Below are 14,894 nucleotides of genomic sequence, written 5' to 3'. Positions count from 1 at the left end.
TGGTGAGGCCATTTGTCACTGATCCTGCTCTCATTTAGACGGATAGTTGTCGGATGAATTATTTTTTTAGTTTTTCTTTTTTTTCTAGATGGTGTACTTTTACATTTTTTTAAATATTTATTTTGAGAGACAGAGACAGAGCACGAGCTGGGGAGAGGCAGAGAGAGAGAGGGAGACATAGAATCTGAAGCAGGCTCCAGGCTCTGGGCTCGAATTCACGGACTGTGAGATCGTGACCTGAGCGGAAGTAGGGTGTTTACCCGACTGAGCCACCCAGGTGCCCCTAGCTGGTGTACTTTTCATTCTTTTCTTCCAAATAGAATGTCATAAAACTCAAGAAAAAGTCATTGTAAGTCCCCAAATCCTACGTTACCGTCCAGATTCCAAGACAGGCTGTCGACACCTAGGACTTGTCTCTACTCAGGAGCTATATGGCCACTGGTGATATTTTTATGTCCTAATCCTTTTTTCAAGTTTTTTTTGGATGATTATATTTATGTAGTATAACATAGCATATCTAGCTTTACTTTTCCAACAAGCAATATTTTAAAAGAGACTTTGCATTAGCAGACATCAAGTGGATGGACAGAATCAATACTTTGGCTTATTACTTAGTACAAAGTTTTAATAAGCAACACTAGAAGGAAAAGTGAGGCGGGGGTTGGCATAGGACCTCAGTCCGGCGTCTGCAAGAGCTGGATATGAATGTTCAAGGTTAAGGGGAGTGCACGGAGGTGGAGAGGTGAGGAATTGAACAGTGGGAGCTTGTGTTTCAGCCCTGGCAGAATGTCAGGCTCAGGCAGAGAGAGACTCTTATTGGCCACTCACCTGACCAAAGCCACAGGGACGTGGTATTTGAACACACACGGCCACGAGAGTATCATTCCGACCGCCGGCCAGTTATTTTAAGACACGAAGCGACCCAAAAGAATGAAGCTGCTTTTCTTTCTCGTGTGTACTTCCTGTCAGGCAGTCCCAAAAGTCCCCCAGCCTCTTCCATTCTGTTTGTGTCACTGTGCCAGCCCCGGAGAACCTTCTGGAGGACCCATGACGGGACTCGAATCAGCCCCCAGCTGTGCTCTAATGGTTTAGGAAGCAGCTGGGCACGTCTACAAAATCATTGGCACGTTTTGTCTTTTCTTTTGATAACTTTTCCTTTTTAAAATGTGGCGGGACATACTTGCTTTGTCGAAAATGTGGGAAATGCAGATAACCGTAAAGACAAAAAATCACTTAGGTTTCCCCTCGCCAGAGATAACCGTTAGTAACGCTGTTCAGTCCTTTCTCTTAATACATAATTTATAGGTACAGAAGCACAAATGCCCATGTGTTTCACAAAAATGGGATCATGCCTTATCAACTCTTTCATAACCTGCATTTTTTCCACCTAATATGTTAAACGTCATTTCAGCCAATCACATTTCTTCCACAACATCATTTTGTGGTAATCAGGGAGGCCTGCCTCCAAGTTAGAGATTTCAATTGATCTCAGTTTTTCAACATTTTTTTTTAAGTTTTAAAAAATTTTTTTGAGAGACAGAGCATGAACAGGGGAGGGGTGGACAAGCAGGCTCCAGCCTCTGAGCTGTCAGCACAGAGCCTGACGCAGGGCTCGAACCCACGAACCACAAGATCATGACCTGAGCCAAAGTCACATGCTTACCAACTGAGCCATCCAGGCATCCCTCAACATGATTATTATTCGTTATTATTATTATTATTGCTCTAAGTAAAACATTTTTCCACCTGTGTCCTGGAGAACAGTATTGTTTCTGTTAGTATCTTAAAAAGCAATGACCTGTGTTCAAGGGGTTTGGGGTTAAACATCGTTAAATTGCTTATTTTTAAAAGTAAGCCTTTTCAGATCCATTAGTATGTTAGTGCAGTTTTCAGATTCCAAAGCTCTTGACATGTCTGTGTGGGTGGCACACACACACACACACACACACACACACACACACACACTCACTCACAAACACATACTCACAAACACTGCTACATCTGTCCAGGCTGGGAGAACTGTCTTGTTTTAGGATTAACATTTAGAACTTGAATTTCTGGGTCAGAGGGTCTGGTTTTTATTTTTAAAAATGCTCACTATAATTTTATTTTAAATAGTACTTATTATCACTAATAGTGCCTATTTTTACATTGAGATTTAACATATCGAGATAAAGATAGACATGTAGGACTGTATAAATATAAAGCTGTATGTTGCTGCTGCTTTTCCATGTCTGTTAGTTCTATGTTTTGAGAGTGCTGAAGCTTTGAAGTCGTCGGGAATATTTTGGGATGTGTATGCAGGCTTCTAGAAGGTTAGGGAATCTTGTTTGGGAAAAAGGGTGATCTGAATGAAAATTTTCCTAAATCATCTAGAAGGATCTGCTCAGCCTGTCTCCCTGAAGTGGGTTTGAAGGCAGCCACTAATAAGAGGGAGAAGCCAAGTGCTTCATCATAAAATCCTTCAAATCTAGGCCACACCAGTAAAATTCCCCCGGACCACGTCTAAGGGCGAGCTCTGTCTCAGAAAACCAGGCTGGGAATTCTGAGCATTTACCAGCGTCGCCAAGAAAGTCTTCAAAGTTTCTCAGTAGGTTCTGAAATAGCAGAACAATTAATACTGTAACACTACCAGAAGCTGGCAAAGCCGGCTGACCCAAAATTTAGCTGGATTCTTTCACATTCAGCCTTTTCGATTTCGCTGACGCAAAGCTCCTGTCCTCTTCCGTCTTGGTTCCAGAGGGAAAGAGTGTTCCATACCCCAGGATTTTAGTTTTTAATTTTTTTTTAGGTTTATTTATTTATTGAGAGAGAGAGAGAGAGAAAGGGCAGGGGAGAGAGAGAGAAAGAGAGGGGGAGAGTATCCCAAGCAGTCTGCATTAACAGTGTGGAGCCTGATGTGGGGCTTGATTCCCATGAGCCTGGGATCATGACTTGAGCCGAAATCAAGAGTCGGATGCTTAACCGACTGAGCCACCCAGGCGCCCCCATGCCCCAGGACTTTGACAGGCAGCCCTGAGTGAGGTCAACACTTCCAAGCCCCAGGGGCAGAGTATCCGGGGAAAATGAACTGGTCAGCAGCAAATGCACCTGGGTCAAAACACACCTGCTCTTCTAGAAGAACACTTGGCAGGGATTCCAACCAGCCTTGTGGGCAGCTCAGAAAAGGCATCTTGCCAGGAGCCTTAAAAATTTCCATACTTGTTTGACCCTGCATGCTCTTTGGGGTCCATGCTAAGAAAATAACCAAACCACCTCCCCCTGAAATCTTATGCAAATATATTTATATTTTATTTATATTAACGATTATGGTCGTGGAGGAAACTTAACTCTCCAATAACAAGAAAATGATCTTGCCACCACAGGATATCGGTTCACTGAATGCAGGATCGTAAGTCTTGATAAGAGATTTATCAAGAATTTATTTTGAAATCTATAAAACCGTGTACTGAGTATGATCAGAACTATATGATGCTAAAACTTAAAAGATACTAATACAGTGTAAAATGCATTTTAAGAGAGAGTCAAAGAAAATATCTCAGAATATTGGTTGTTTTTGAGCGGTGAGACTATGGGCGGTTTCGGTTTTTCTGATTTTTTTCCACCAAACTTAAATGCCGAGGATTCATTTTCACTTTTAATAAAAACAGCAACGAATTTTGTTGAAAAGAAAATCATTCAGCGATGGTTTTCAGGATGAACTGTACTTAAATACAGCAATAGGACTCCCTGCCTGCCCCCAAACCAATCTCATAAGTCATATTTAAGGATGTAGAGAACGAATCAAACCACGTTCAGGTAGACTACTGATGAAAACCACATTTGTTCCGTTTAGAGGAGTCCGAACAAGTCTGAATGTAGGAAGCAAAACAGGGAGGGATGACATCGGAGGGGCAAGAGAAACCACAAATGCAGAGTGGTTTGGAGCCTCGTGGGCTCAGCCAGGTGAGATTTCTGGGACGGTATCACACCGGAAGTGCTGGCCCCAGGATTCAGATGTCCCCCTCACTAGTGAAAAGGGGACACTGACGTTTAATTCAAAAGATGTGAGGTGGGAAAGGACAACGGAGCATTCCAGTTCAACGTTTTGCACCAAGCGTTGGCAAGCACTCGGGCAACAATACTTGATAAAACTGGATTTTCTCATCTGGGGTGTCCAGTGTCAGACAAGCAGTGGTCATAGCTCCAAAGAACAGGACAGACTTCTCATGAGCATCAGATGGAATCAGGAAAGCCGGAGGAGACAGAGAGCCTCTTTAATCTGAAGGAGGGATGGAGATCCTCCTGTTGCATATATCTATTTTGAAAATGAAAAGCAGCTTTGACTTCCTCCCATTCAAGATGCAGCAGGGCACGGCCTCGTAAACAGATCGGCTTACAGGTGTGACAGTCTACCTGAGTGGCGCGGCACATTTCACAAGAGCGGACTAGTCCTTTGGCTCGTGGGGGAAATGCAGAAGCCGGAAGGAACCCAAGAGGTTTGAGTGTTCAGTTGTCGTGTTCACACGGCATGCAGAGGGGGTCCCCGTAGTGCTCCAGCGGTGATCACAGAGGAAAAGAAGTCAGGGAATTGGCTGGTTGAATAATGTGGTACAGATGTACCCAAACCAAACGTAGGTTTGCCTGGAATTTCCACTCTAATTAAAATTGTGAACGTGGTCCAGTGGGGAAATGAAAGACAAAATGCTTCTGCCTTAAATAAGGAGACCGTCTGCGTGGGAGTGTTTTGTATGAATAGTTACAGATTGTGAAAATGTGAAGTCAAAATGTTAAAAAAAAAAAAAAATGGCAACACCCAACACCGATGAGGTTGTGAAAAAACACAGAAACATGCATGTTCTGCTGGTTGTAGCCCATCCAGATGACAACAGGCAATATACAGCAAGAGCCGAATAAGAGCTCTGAGACCCAATAGTTCCCTATCTGCAAATGTATGCTGAGGAGGTAAAATGACAGAAGGGAAAAGCTGTGCGCGTAGAGATGCTAATTAAGCCATTAGTTCTAACAGCAAAAACTAGAAATGACCTAAATGCCCCATCGTGCGAATTTCCAAATGATAACCCCCCAGCAGGAGGATATATCCGGCATCCATTACAATTACCGAAAACTAAGGAATGAGATAATTTGAGGAAGGAAGAAGGGAAAAGAGGGGACAGGAAACCCAATAGTCTGAAGGCTTCCAACGTAGTAAACAAAGAAGAAAATGTCTGTGTTGGAATGGTGGTCTTGGAGCCTTTCTTTCCCTTTTTAAGAACTGCTTCAATGTTAGCACATTATCTCATCATCAGGCGAAATTCAGAGCAGTGTTTTAAGTGATCATGTGGAAAATACTTTGTGATATCTCTTACTATTCTTAAATGAACCCAACCAACCTAGCTTGGGCATGTTGAAAGGCACAAAGAGTTAACACATGGGAGAAGTATCGTGATTTTAGATGTGTTCTGTGTGTGTGTGTGTGTGTGTGTGTGTGTGTTTAATGCAAACTTCTAAAAATGGTCCCTCCTGGTGACCAGAACGGGCAGACAGTTTACAAGCCAAGGCGTTCTGGCCTAGTGCTGACCTTAATGAAAGTAATCAGGCCTCCTTCACTGAAGTTCAAAACAAAACCACCCATAACCCCATTTGAAAACAGCGAAACCACAAGCCACAGCTTCAGCCTTTACCGGGGATGCTTCAATTTCTGATTTCCTATTGATAGAGGGGTCTCTCTTAATCAGCCATGGAAGTGAAAATCGGCTGCCTTTGGGGGAGAGAGGGCCTCCAAAGAAGATGGCTGTCGGGAAACTGGCTCTCTCCTCCTGTTCTGGGTGGATTCTATGGCGCTGGGCAATGGTGGAGTACTCTGGACTTTGAGTCCATTAGAAGCTAATCCTAGGGAACCAAGGCCAGATGCAGACCTATTCACAACCGGGACAAGAGAAAAGGTCCGTGGGGCTGACGCCGGATAAATGGCACGTACAGAAATAATTTGTCAGGTCTATACTAGGCGCTGGGCACCGGGAGGACGGCCAGGTCCCGTGCTTGGGTAACACGCCAAATAATCTTCCTTCGTGAATCGTTCACTCGTTGTATAAATTCAGTGCGCATCGACCGCTGGTCGATAGGCTACTCGTTAAACAGTGGGATGTAGCAGAAGGCGCGTGGATTTGAAGGTGATAGACCTGGATTCCAATACAGATTCTGCTACAGATTCTGCTACTCCCCAGCTATGGGACCGTCGGAACGTTACTTTGTTTCTGTAACCCTCAGTCCCATGATGTGAGCATGAAATGAGCTTGATGTGCCTAGACCAGCAAGTGGCACATATTCGCTACATAGTATCTGCATTTAGTACTGACAGTGGTAGGGTAGGATCACTATTATAGGATTAAAATATATATTACCTGTACATAAATATTACATATATGCTCTTTGTAACACACACACACACACACACACACACACACACACACACACACACACACACACCTGGCCTCTGGTGAGCACTGGCAGCCTCGGACTTAGAATAAGCTAAAGAAGGAGTGAGGCTCTTGCCCACCTGCTGGCTCACCTTTGCACCTGCTCATCTCGTGCAAGGTGAAGACGCCTACAGACCTGAGATGTAAATTCTTTTATAGTTACCCTAAACCCTGGGTTTCCACAATGGAGCACAGAGTATATGTTTGTTGAGTGAATGAGTAAATGAAGATTTAGTCTATCTGACTTAGAGAGCCTCTTTTTTTTTTTAAGTTTATTTATTTATTTTGAGAGAGAGAGAGAGAGAGCGCACGCGCAAGTGGGGAAGGGTAAGAGAGAAAGGACAGAGAGAAAGAGAAGATGCAGAGCTTGAACTCATAAACCGTGAGATCATGACCTGATCCAAAGGCAGATGCTTAACCAACTGAGCCACCCAGGCACCCCGAGAGGTTCTTGATTTGGGTGAATACTCACCTCAGGTTCCCCCAAGCCTCATCTCATCCTCCTGATGCAGGATCCACATGGAAATCAGGCAGCACAGCAACCTTAACAGTGCAAGGAGGCAGGCAGGCAGCACATTCTCCCTTAGTTCGCTTTGATATGTTGGATATCACCTCATCAGAAAGGGGTAACATCTGAGCAGAAACCAGAATGTGGTATGAGAGGAAGCCATGCAGGTCTCTGGAAGAAAAGCATTTTGGCAGAGGGAACAGCAAGTACAAAGTCCTTGAGCGGGGAGTGTGCTTGGCATATTTCAGGAACCCAAGAAGGCTAGATTGGCTTCGTGTAGCAGGTGAGGAGAAAGTGCTAGAACATGAGATTGAAAAGCTAGCTGGGAACCAGTTTATGAAAGAATCCCTAGGGTAGGGTAAAAAATGTGGACTTTACTCAATGAGATGAGAAGTTGTATCAGTTAGTATCTGCTGCGTGACAAGTAATGATGAAACTCTGTGGCTTAAGATGACAAACTTTCATTTTTTTTCCATTCTGTGGATCTGGGAGCTGCTTCTCATCTGGGTTCTTCTTACTGGGGTTGGGGAGCTTCTCATCTCGGTTGGCTTGGCTGGGGTTGACTAGTCTGGGGTGGCCTCACTCACAGGTCCAATGGTTAGCTTGATGTCACTTAGGGTAGCAACCACATGTCATCGTCCAGCAGGCTATCCCAGGCTCATTCACCTGACTGTGGTTCCAGAGTTGCAAAGGCAAGCCCCAGTGCACAGGCACTTTTCAAATTTTCTAAAGCAAGTCATGTGGCCCAGGCCAGAGCCGGTGTAGTAGAGGACTGTCCAAGGCGTGGGGACCAGGAGGAGAACTGTGAGCACCACTTTGCAAACAGTCAACCTCAGAAACTCTAGAGGGTTTGGACCAGAAAAGCGACATTATCAGGTTCATGGTTTTAAAGGAGCTGTGATAATAAGGATTTTGTTAGGGAGACTGTAGCCAGAGGAGAGGATGTGCCAGACTCAGGGCCCTGGAAAGCACCGGTGTTTGCCCGTACCACAGGGCCAGGGGCCCAGAGACTCATGACGTTGCCTGACCCAAAACTGCCATCGTCAGGGTGAACAATGACACACACGTACCCTACCGCTTGGTATTTCGGCCAAAGCATTCTGTCATGCCATTGTGGACTTGCCTATATCCCTGCTGGAATGGGAAAGGGGGTTAGTTAGAAAGAGACCTCCATCGCCCCCATTCTGATGCACAGATAGAGTCTCTAATCACGGAGAACTTGGTAATTGCAGGGGGAGCAAGCCATTGAGGACTGAAATAACCCGCTAGTAATAACAAAACCTCTCAAGGTGAAATTAAACAATAGTCATTTTTCTTTTTCTCTTCTTTCTTCAACAGAAAATATGATGCTGGCATGCTAATCGCGGGAGACAACTTGGCCCACAGACAGCCACAAAGCACAAAAACAAAACAAACTCAGAGAAGAAGAAACAAGAACGTGTTTTCCTGGCGTCTACAAGAAGCGCTTTATTTTTCCTCTAGATTTCTTTTCTAAAAAAACAAAACAAAACAAAAAACAAAACTGAAACAAACATTTAAAGAAACAGTGCGAACTTCAGGTGATAATATTCAAGCATGTTCTTTTATTAAGCATAGGATGGGAGGAGTGACAGGAAGTCTAAGCAGAAATCTCCAGCAGGATAACGCAGAGGTCTTGAACCTCTGTGATCCGGGTTACTTCTAGAAACTGCAAATGAGGAATGAATGGAAAGGACTTTTTATCCTCTGCTCCCGCAAATATCCTGTATATTCTCACAGACGCAATGCTTCCTTTCTTGCCTGCCAAGGTGTCTAGGGCATGATTTGCAGAATTTGTTACAATCTCTAAAGAATTTTGGGTGCAGCTTTGGCGAGGGAGTGGGCGGGCCAGCCCTTCTGCGACCCACCAGCTCTGTGTATGGCACCCATTTCTAAGTGTCACCTCCCTCCTGGCTGGCTGGAACAAGGGTCCCCAGTCATCACCGCGCCTGCCCAGGCTTGGTCAGGGTGAGTCAAACAATGATCTCCTGGATCCAGGCAGCAAAGAAGGACAGACACTCGCCTCTTCTGCCCTCAACGGGAGAAGACCAGCTCCTGGCTACAGCGTGGCGATGGTAAGGCCGTGGCTGTGGTGGTGGCCAGGGTGGGGAGAGACAGGGGGCACCTGGCTACTCTAAACAGTGCGAGAGAATTGCTTGGGCTTCCACAGTGAGACAAGGGACCCGCATACCAACTAAGCGTTCGCTTTCAAACAGGCCGCCACCAGGAAAGCAAAGAGACCCGGGCCTCACCCAGCCCCAGAGAAGGGAGATTGTCCCCCTGGCCCTGCCATTCCTAGCTTCTCACCGGCGCTTGGCATTTTTCCCTCTGTTGTGACTGCTCTTACTTCCTTTGTCTGGTGGATCTGGGTCAGGGGCGGGGGTCGGGGTGGGGGGAGGCTGGGGATACCTGGAAAGGCCCGGGATCGTAAATTGGCAGGGGCCCAGCGTCGGCAGCTACGCGCGCACACACACGCAGTGAGCGCGCGCACAGGGCGGGTGTGTGTGCCGAGCACGCTCACGGCCGCTCGCGCTCAGCCGGACTGGCTGCCGAGAGCTTCCTCGATTAACCGCTCGCTGAGCACCCACAGGGCGCGGGCCGTGTCTTCGCTCTGAGCTTCGGGGGACGGCACGCATCGGCAACAGTTGTTGAAATACATCCCTCCCAGGCCCTCGAGCTCTGGGGCAGCAGCACAGTAGACGGTGGTGGCAGCTCCTTGTTGCTGGAAATCAAAGAAAAAGAAGGCCAAAATCATTATTACTCTCCTTATTGTCATTGTGATTATTTTTTAAAGAAAAGAGGTGATGAGCTGACTTCATTCCGTCTGGGCATGAGCAAGCCCCTCCGCGTCGGGTTCGGCTGCGAGCACGTGACCATAAAAGGGATGCGGTGACCATCCTGGAAAAAAGCAAGTTCACAAACGCTGCTCGTAAAGCTGGTGTGACTTTTTACACCTCATAGAGGAAAAGGCTTCAGAAATAAATACGCGCCCCAATAAATCACATCAAAGGTCTCTTCTGAGCCAAGAGAAAAAGCTGGTATATGCCTTTGAACATGCAGGAACAAGTTCATCCAACCCGTTGACTTCTGAATGCATGATGTGATTTGACCCCGAGATGTTTCCAGAACCTTCTGTCTGAATGAAACCAACCACTCTAATGCCCATCAGATAGAAAACCCACGGAGGGCCTGGTGCCAGATCCTCTCTTTATTTATTTATTTTTTGCCCATGGCGCTGCTAGGAGAAGGGTTTGCTGGGTGAACATGTTTAAAACACGCCTACACACGTTCTTCTTGCCATGCATATGTGTCTCAAGCAGACACAGGACACGTGTAGTAATTCATCCAGATCCCATGAAAACCTTTCTTCATATTCATCCCATATTTGCAAGGGGACAGTGACTAAGGGGGTACATTTCCTCCCAGGCCACTTCAAACTGTAAGTTGTAATGAGTACAATTGATTACTTTCGATTCACCTTCTGAGTAACAGTTGGTGCTGTGGCTAGGGATGTGTGTGCCGATGGGGCACCATATCATCCCGGCTGACACAATGCTGTCAGGGACGCTGTAAAGAGGGCAAGAAATCACTTTGCTTTGCAAGCCATAATTAAAAATAATAGGCTGGTGTTCGTAGGGAGACACGATAGGCACGGCTCTAATTTAAAACCAATACAGTTTATCTGGCATCTTATGATTATTTATGTGGATCACAGCCCTTGCTGCATCAACTAATTATCAGCTGATAGGGAGGGGGGGTTGCAGAAGAGGATGGAAAAAGGTAATGGGGATAAGGTCACCATCAGGGGAAGACACTAAAGATATTTGAGAGGGAAACGCATTTCTGTCCAGGTGTCGTCATTTTAGGACAGTGCTAAAAAGTAGACTTGAGTATTTTGCTCGTTTCTGTTTTTTTGTTATTTTTTTGGTGGGGGGGAGAGAGGTTCAGTGTCGGGTTCTAGGGTCACATTTGAATTGGTCTGAAAAGCAAATGGTCAAACGCAGTCAAGCGACAGGATTTTGTGGGGAGCACTGTGGAGTGGAGAGCAGTGGAGAGCGTCCGACTTGAGTCCTAGTGATAGCTGGATGCTTGACCGGGTTGGACAAGTCCCATTAGTCCAGAATCCGAACACCTGACATGACTCCAATTTAATTAAACAGGAATGGGTGTCTCATTTCCCCGACCCCCTGGCCATGTCCACTCCCCAGATACTCAGTTATTTTCTTGGATTCAGCTATTTCTTTTCGAATTGATTTGTGTGGCTCAAGTGTAATGGAAATGAGTGTGTGTCATCCAAATTCCCTCTCACTGAATTATCCTTCCTAATAACCCTTAGCTTAGCACCTGGCACATTTATCGAAAGAATTCCGAGCGGCTGATCTGACTCCTCTTCAGGCCACGTGGGGAAAAAGGGAAGCGGACGGCCTCTAAAGACAAATTGAAGAATTGAGAGGCTCGGCCTGGTAACTCAAGCCAAGCATCACTTTGGCCTCGATTCTTAGCAGAGTTCAGGTGGAGATAGTGTTTTGCTTCATTTTCAGGATATCTACGATTTCCATTTTACTTTGCAGCTGCCAAAACCACCAAAGAGTGGTCGGGTGGTTTGCCATCAGTTCCCAAGTGGTGAGAAAACCCAGTGAGCTCATCCCCAAACTAAGGCTCCCCGCCCCCCGGCGAGTGTGCTTACAATATCAGCATTCACACATCGTGGGAGAGAAGATCCAAGTAGGTGGCTTGGGAAAGCGAAAAGCGGAATTCTTCTGAACCCAAGGTAGTATCTTGCTGCTGTGACCTTCTAAAATGGTATCGGATGGCGCTCTTGCATTGTTGGGATGGTATTTTTGCAAAGAAATTCGCCACTTCCGTTGATTCAGAATCAGGCTGATGAGGGAGCTTGGGGGCATGCGTCTTCCCTCGGTGGGTTTTAGAAAAGCCCAGTCTTTTCCCAAGAGCTGGCTTTGATTCCTTTGCCACGAGGCTCGGGGTGGTGATCCACAGTCCTGATGGCATTCATAAGTAACTCCGGCTCTAGAGAAGAACATGGGGCAGTAGGGATCCCTGAAAGCAAAGACCACCTCTGCTCTGAAGATGAACTACATCCATTTGGCACATCCACCCTCCCGGGTCTTGCTCGGTTCGGCTGGTGCCCGCTTCCCTTGCCTCTCTTGTCGGGACACTTAAGTAGTGACCGTACCTTTCAGTCCCAAGCCCACTCCCCTTCTGGCTTCTCGGGGAATTCTCTTCTCTTTTCGGCTGTGCCAATGGCAGCCTGAGTGACATCTTGATATGATCGGATGTGATGACAGTTTAATAACAAGTTCTCATTTTTGGCTCATCAGCTTTTTGGTCTGCCTATCATCAGAATGAGACAGAGCCACATTAGGGAAATCTCATTAGTAAATAAACCGGTACTGCTGATACAAGATAAAACATTTTTTAAACGGATAAAAAAAAAAAAAAAAACTTGTTTCAAGAGCGCTTTAATCACCATCAGATGGCTTTCATGCCACTTTTTGGGGCATCAGTACATAATTCAGAAAAGATGAAAGAGCCACATAAAGGAAATAATGTTAACAACTGTGCTATGAAATATCTGAAGCGACGTCCGGGTGGTTATCACCACTGCTTACTGATCCAGGGTGATAAAATAATAGCGATACCTTGACACATCAACACCGGCTGGAGCTGTGGGTTCCCCTAAGTGAAGTTTTAAGAACAGCTCACCCAAAGCTCACAGGTTCCAGGCAGTTGCGATCCCTGGGAACTGGGGTGCAGCGGCCCCTGTCCTGTAGGCACGGCATGAGTTGGGGTGCGGATGACGCAAGACTGAGAATTTCGGGTAAGCCCAGCAGAACCTTTAATCATGCCTGAATGCCATTTCGGATCGAGTCAAACATTTGTGAGCTGCCAGAGGAGAAGTATGCCCTCAATCTTTATGTAAAATCACCTACGATTCTTTTTTGGGGGATTAAGTTAAGAGTATCTTGGTAATGAGGGTGCGTCATTCTCTTTCAGGCATCATTTGTCAGATTGGCAGCCCAGTCTTCAACTCCAGAAAGGTGGGCTTTAAAAATCAGTTGTTTATGTAGAGTTGAGACCCTGAGATCGAAATGAGCCATCCTCACAAAACCCTTTGTGGGGATAAAGATGTTAAGTGGCTGCTTTTCATCAACCTTTATTTGAGAAGCACCGGCCATCATTTTGGAGCTGTCAGCATGGAATACAAATGAATATGGACTCTTTCAAAGGAAAGGTAGAGAGGTTTCTGATAGACGATATATGGTAGAGGGAAAAAAAAACCCCACATATTCATATTTGTGATGCATTGGTTAGCAACTCTAATATAACTTGCGTTTTAATAAGGACACATATTACACGACGTTCAGTTTTCAAGTTTCTCTGTTTTAAAATGCATGCTTACTTAAAAGGAAGAATATATTCCTGTCTTGCCGTAGATTTAACTATGAGACGTATAAAAAAGTAGACACACAGTCACGGAACATCTGTATATTCAATGATTTCGAGCAGAGTAGATGTTCGGAGATTGCTTTATTATAGACATACTGATGCCAGGACATGGCACAGCCAATGTTGAGTGAATCGACTCAACAGAAAGTAGTTGGGTAAAGAAACCCGTCATGAAACTCAGCCCGAGCTTGGAAACCCAAGGGCGGGGGAGAAGAGCCCTCTTGGAAATGAGCGGTGACTATCGTGCTGAATTCCCGGACAGTGATGGCAGGAAGACAACAGAGGTGCCTCTTGGAACCCTCAGAGCTGTCCCCGTTACTCCGCCAGGGTCTGCTAGGCAAACATGTGCCAGATACAAAACCAGCCACCTGTCTGGTGGCTCCGGAATGCGGCAGAGTGACTTATCACAGACTCGGTGGAGAAGAGGGAGTGAGTGCACGTGTCTCGGGTGGAATCAGTGGCTGCCTCCACACCCTGTCTTTCCCTGTCTCCCAAGAACACTCCCGAAAGAAGAGTCTGTAACCATTCTGCTGGAAAAACTCAATGCAGTGTTTCGGAATTCATCTCCGGATACCTTGGTACACATCTGTTCCTCCAAAAACAATTACGGTTTGAATCTCTGATTTGAAAGGCAAACGAAAGCAAACTGGCCCCCAAATGTTATCAGTTCCCTCCTTCCCATCTGAGAACGATCTTTTAAGCCCCAAAATGTGCTGCGTATTTCATTACACGGAGTAAGGGAGCTTGCAGAGGAACGAGGCTCGTGGGCCTTCCCCGGGAGCGCAACCACAGCCAAAAAGTCACCCCCTTCCTCCACCGTGATGCTTGTGCAATCGAACTGACAGTCGTGAAGTAAGTGCTAATCAACCAACACACCGGCTTCTACCTAAATTATGGGAGACGCTAGAACAGAGAATTCCAAAGGACCCTGTCCTCCAAATTGTCATGCTCTTCTAACGAGTGGTTGCAAACAGGGACTATTCAAGGGGTAACAGTGGCTAGCATGTACCGAGAGCTTATAATTCGTCAGGCCCTGCCAGGGAGGTTTATAAGCATGATTCTCTAACCCCCACGCAGCTCTCCAAGCCAGAGGCAATTATCATGTAGCCCCATTTACAGAGAAGCCCAGTTAGCATCAGAGATTAAAAGCAACTTGTCCAAAGCCACACAGATGACCACACGGACGGAACCACCCGGAAGCCTTACCAGGTCGGCATGCCAAGCCTCCTTCCCAAACAGGTGACACAGATGTTCGCCTATTGCCTGCTCCCTGTTGCCTGTCTCCCCCCCTTGGCAGAAGCTTCCTGATGAGGGCCTCCTTGCCCTCCTCGCAGCTGAGCCATGTCTGGCCACGGTGTGATACCCCAACGTGGCCTGCAATTAAGTGGGGTTGTCATGCTTTCACCTGAGAAATGTTAAAAGGAGATTTTTTCTGTTGTTGG

General features: G+C 46.1%; 1 protein-coding gene across 1 annotated transcript in view; it reads right to left on the bottom strand.

Annotated features, from left to right (window-relative positions):
* Positions 1-9,472: 9,472 nt before the first annotated feature.
* LOC128778185 (WW domain-containing oxidoreductase-like) overlaps positions 9,473-14,894 on the bottom strand; it is an 80,530-nt gene continuing 75,108 nt past the window's right edge. Inside the window, exon 2 of the mRNA XM_053906688.1 lies at positions 9,473-9,706. Coding sequence (XP_053762663.1) covers positions 9,518-9,706 — 189 coding nt within the window. The 3' untranslated portion in view covers positions 9,473-9,517. The remainder of the gene's footprint in view (positions 9,707-14,894) is intronic.

The sequence above is a fragment of the Panthera pardus genome, unplaced genomic scaffold (assembly GCF_024362965.1).
Source record: "Panthera pardus isolate Hobbes unplaced genomic scaffold, ASM2436296v1 HiC_scaffold_19, whole genome shotgun sequence".
Classification (NCBI taxonomy): Eukaryota; Metazoa; Chordata; class Mammalia; order Carnivora; family Felidae; genus Panthera; species Panthera pardus.
Note: the sequence above shows the minus strand (reverse complement) of the source record. Positions and strands in the feature narration are given on the sequence as shown.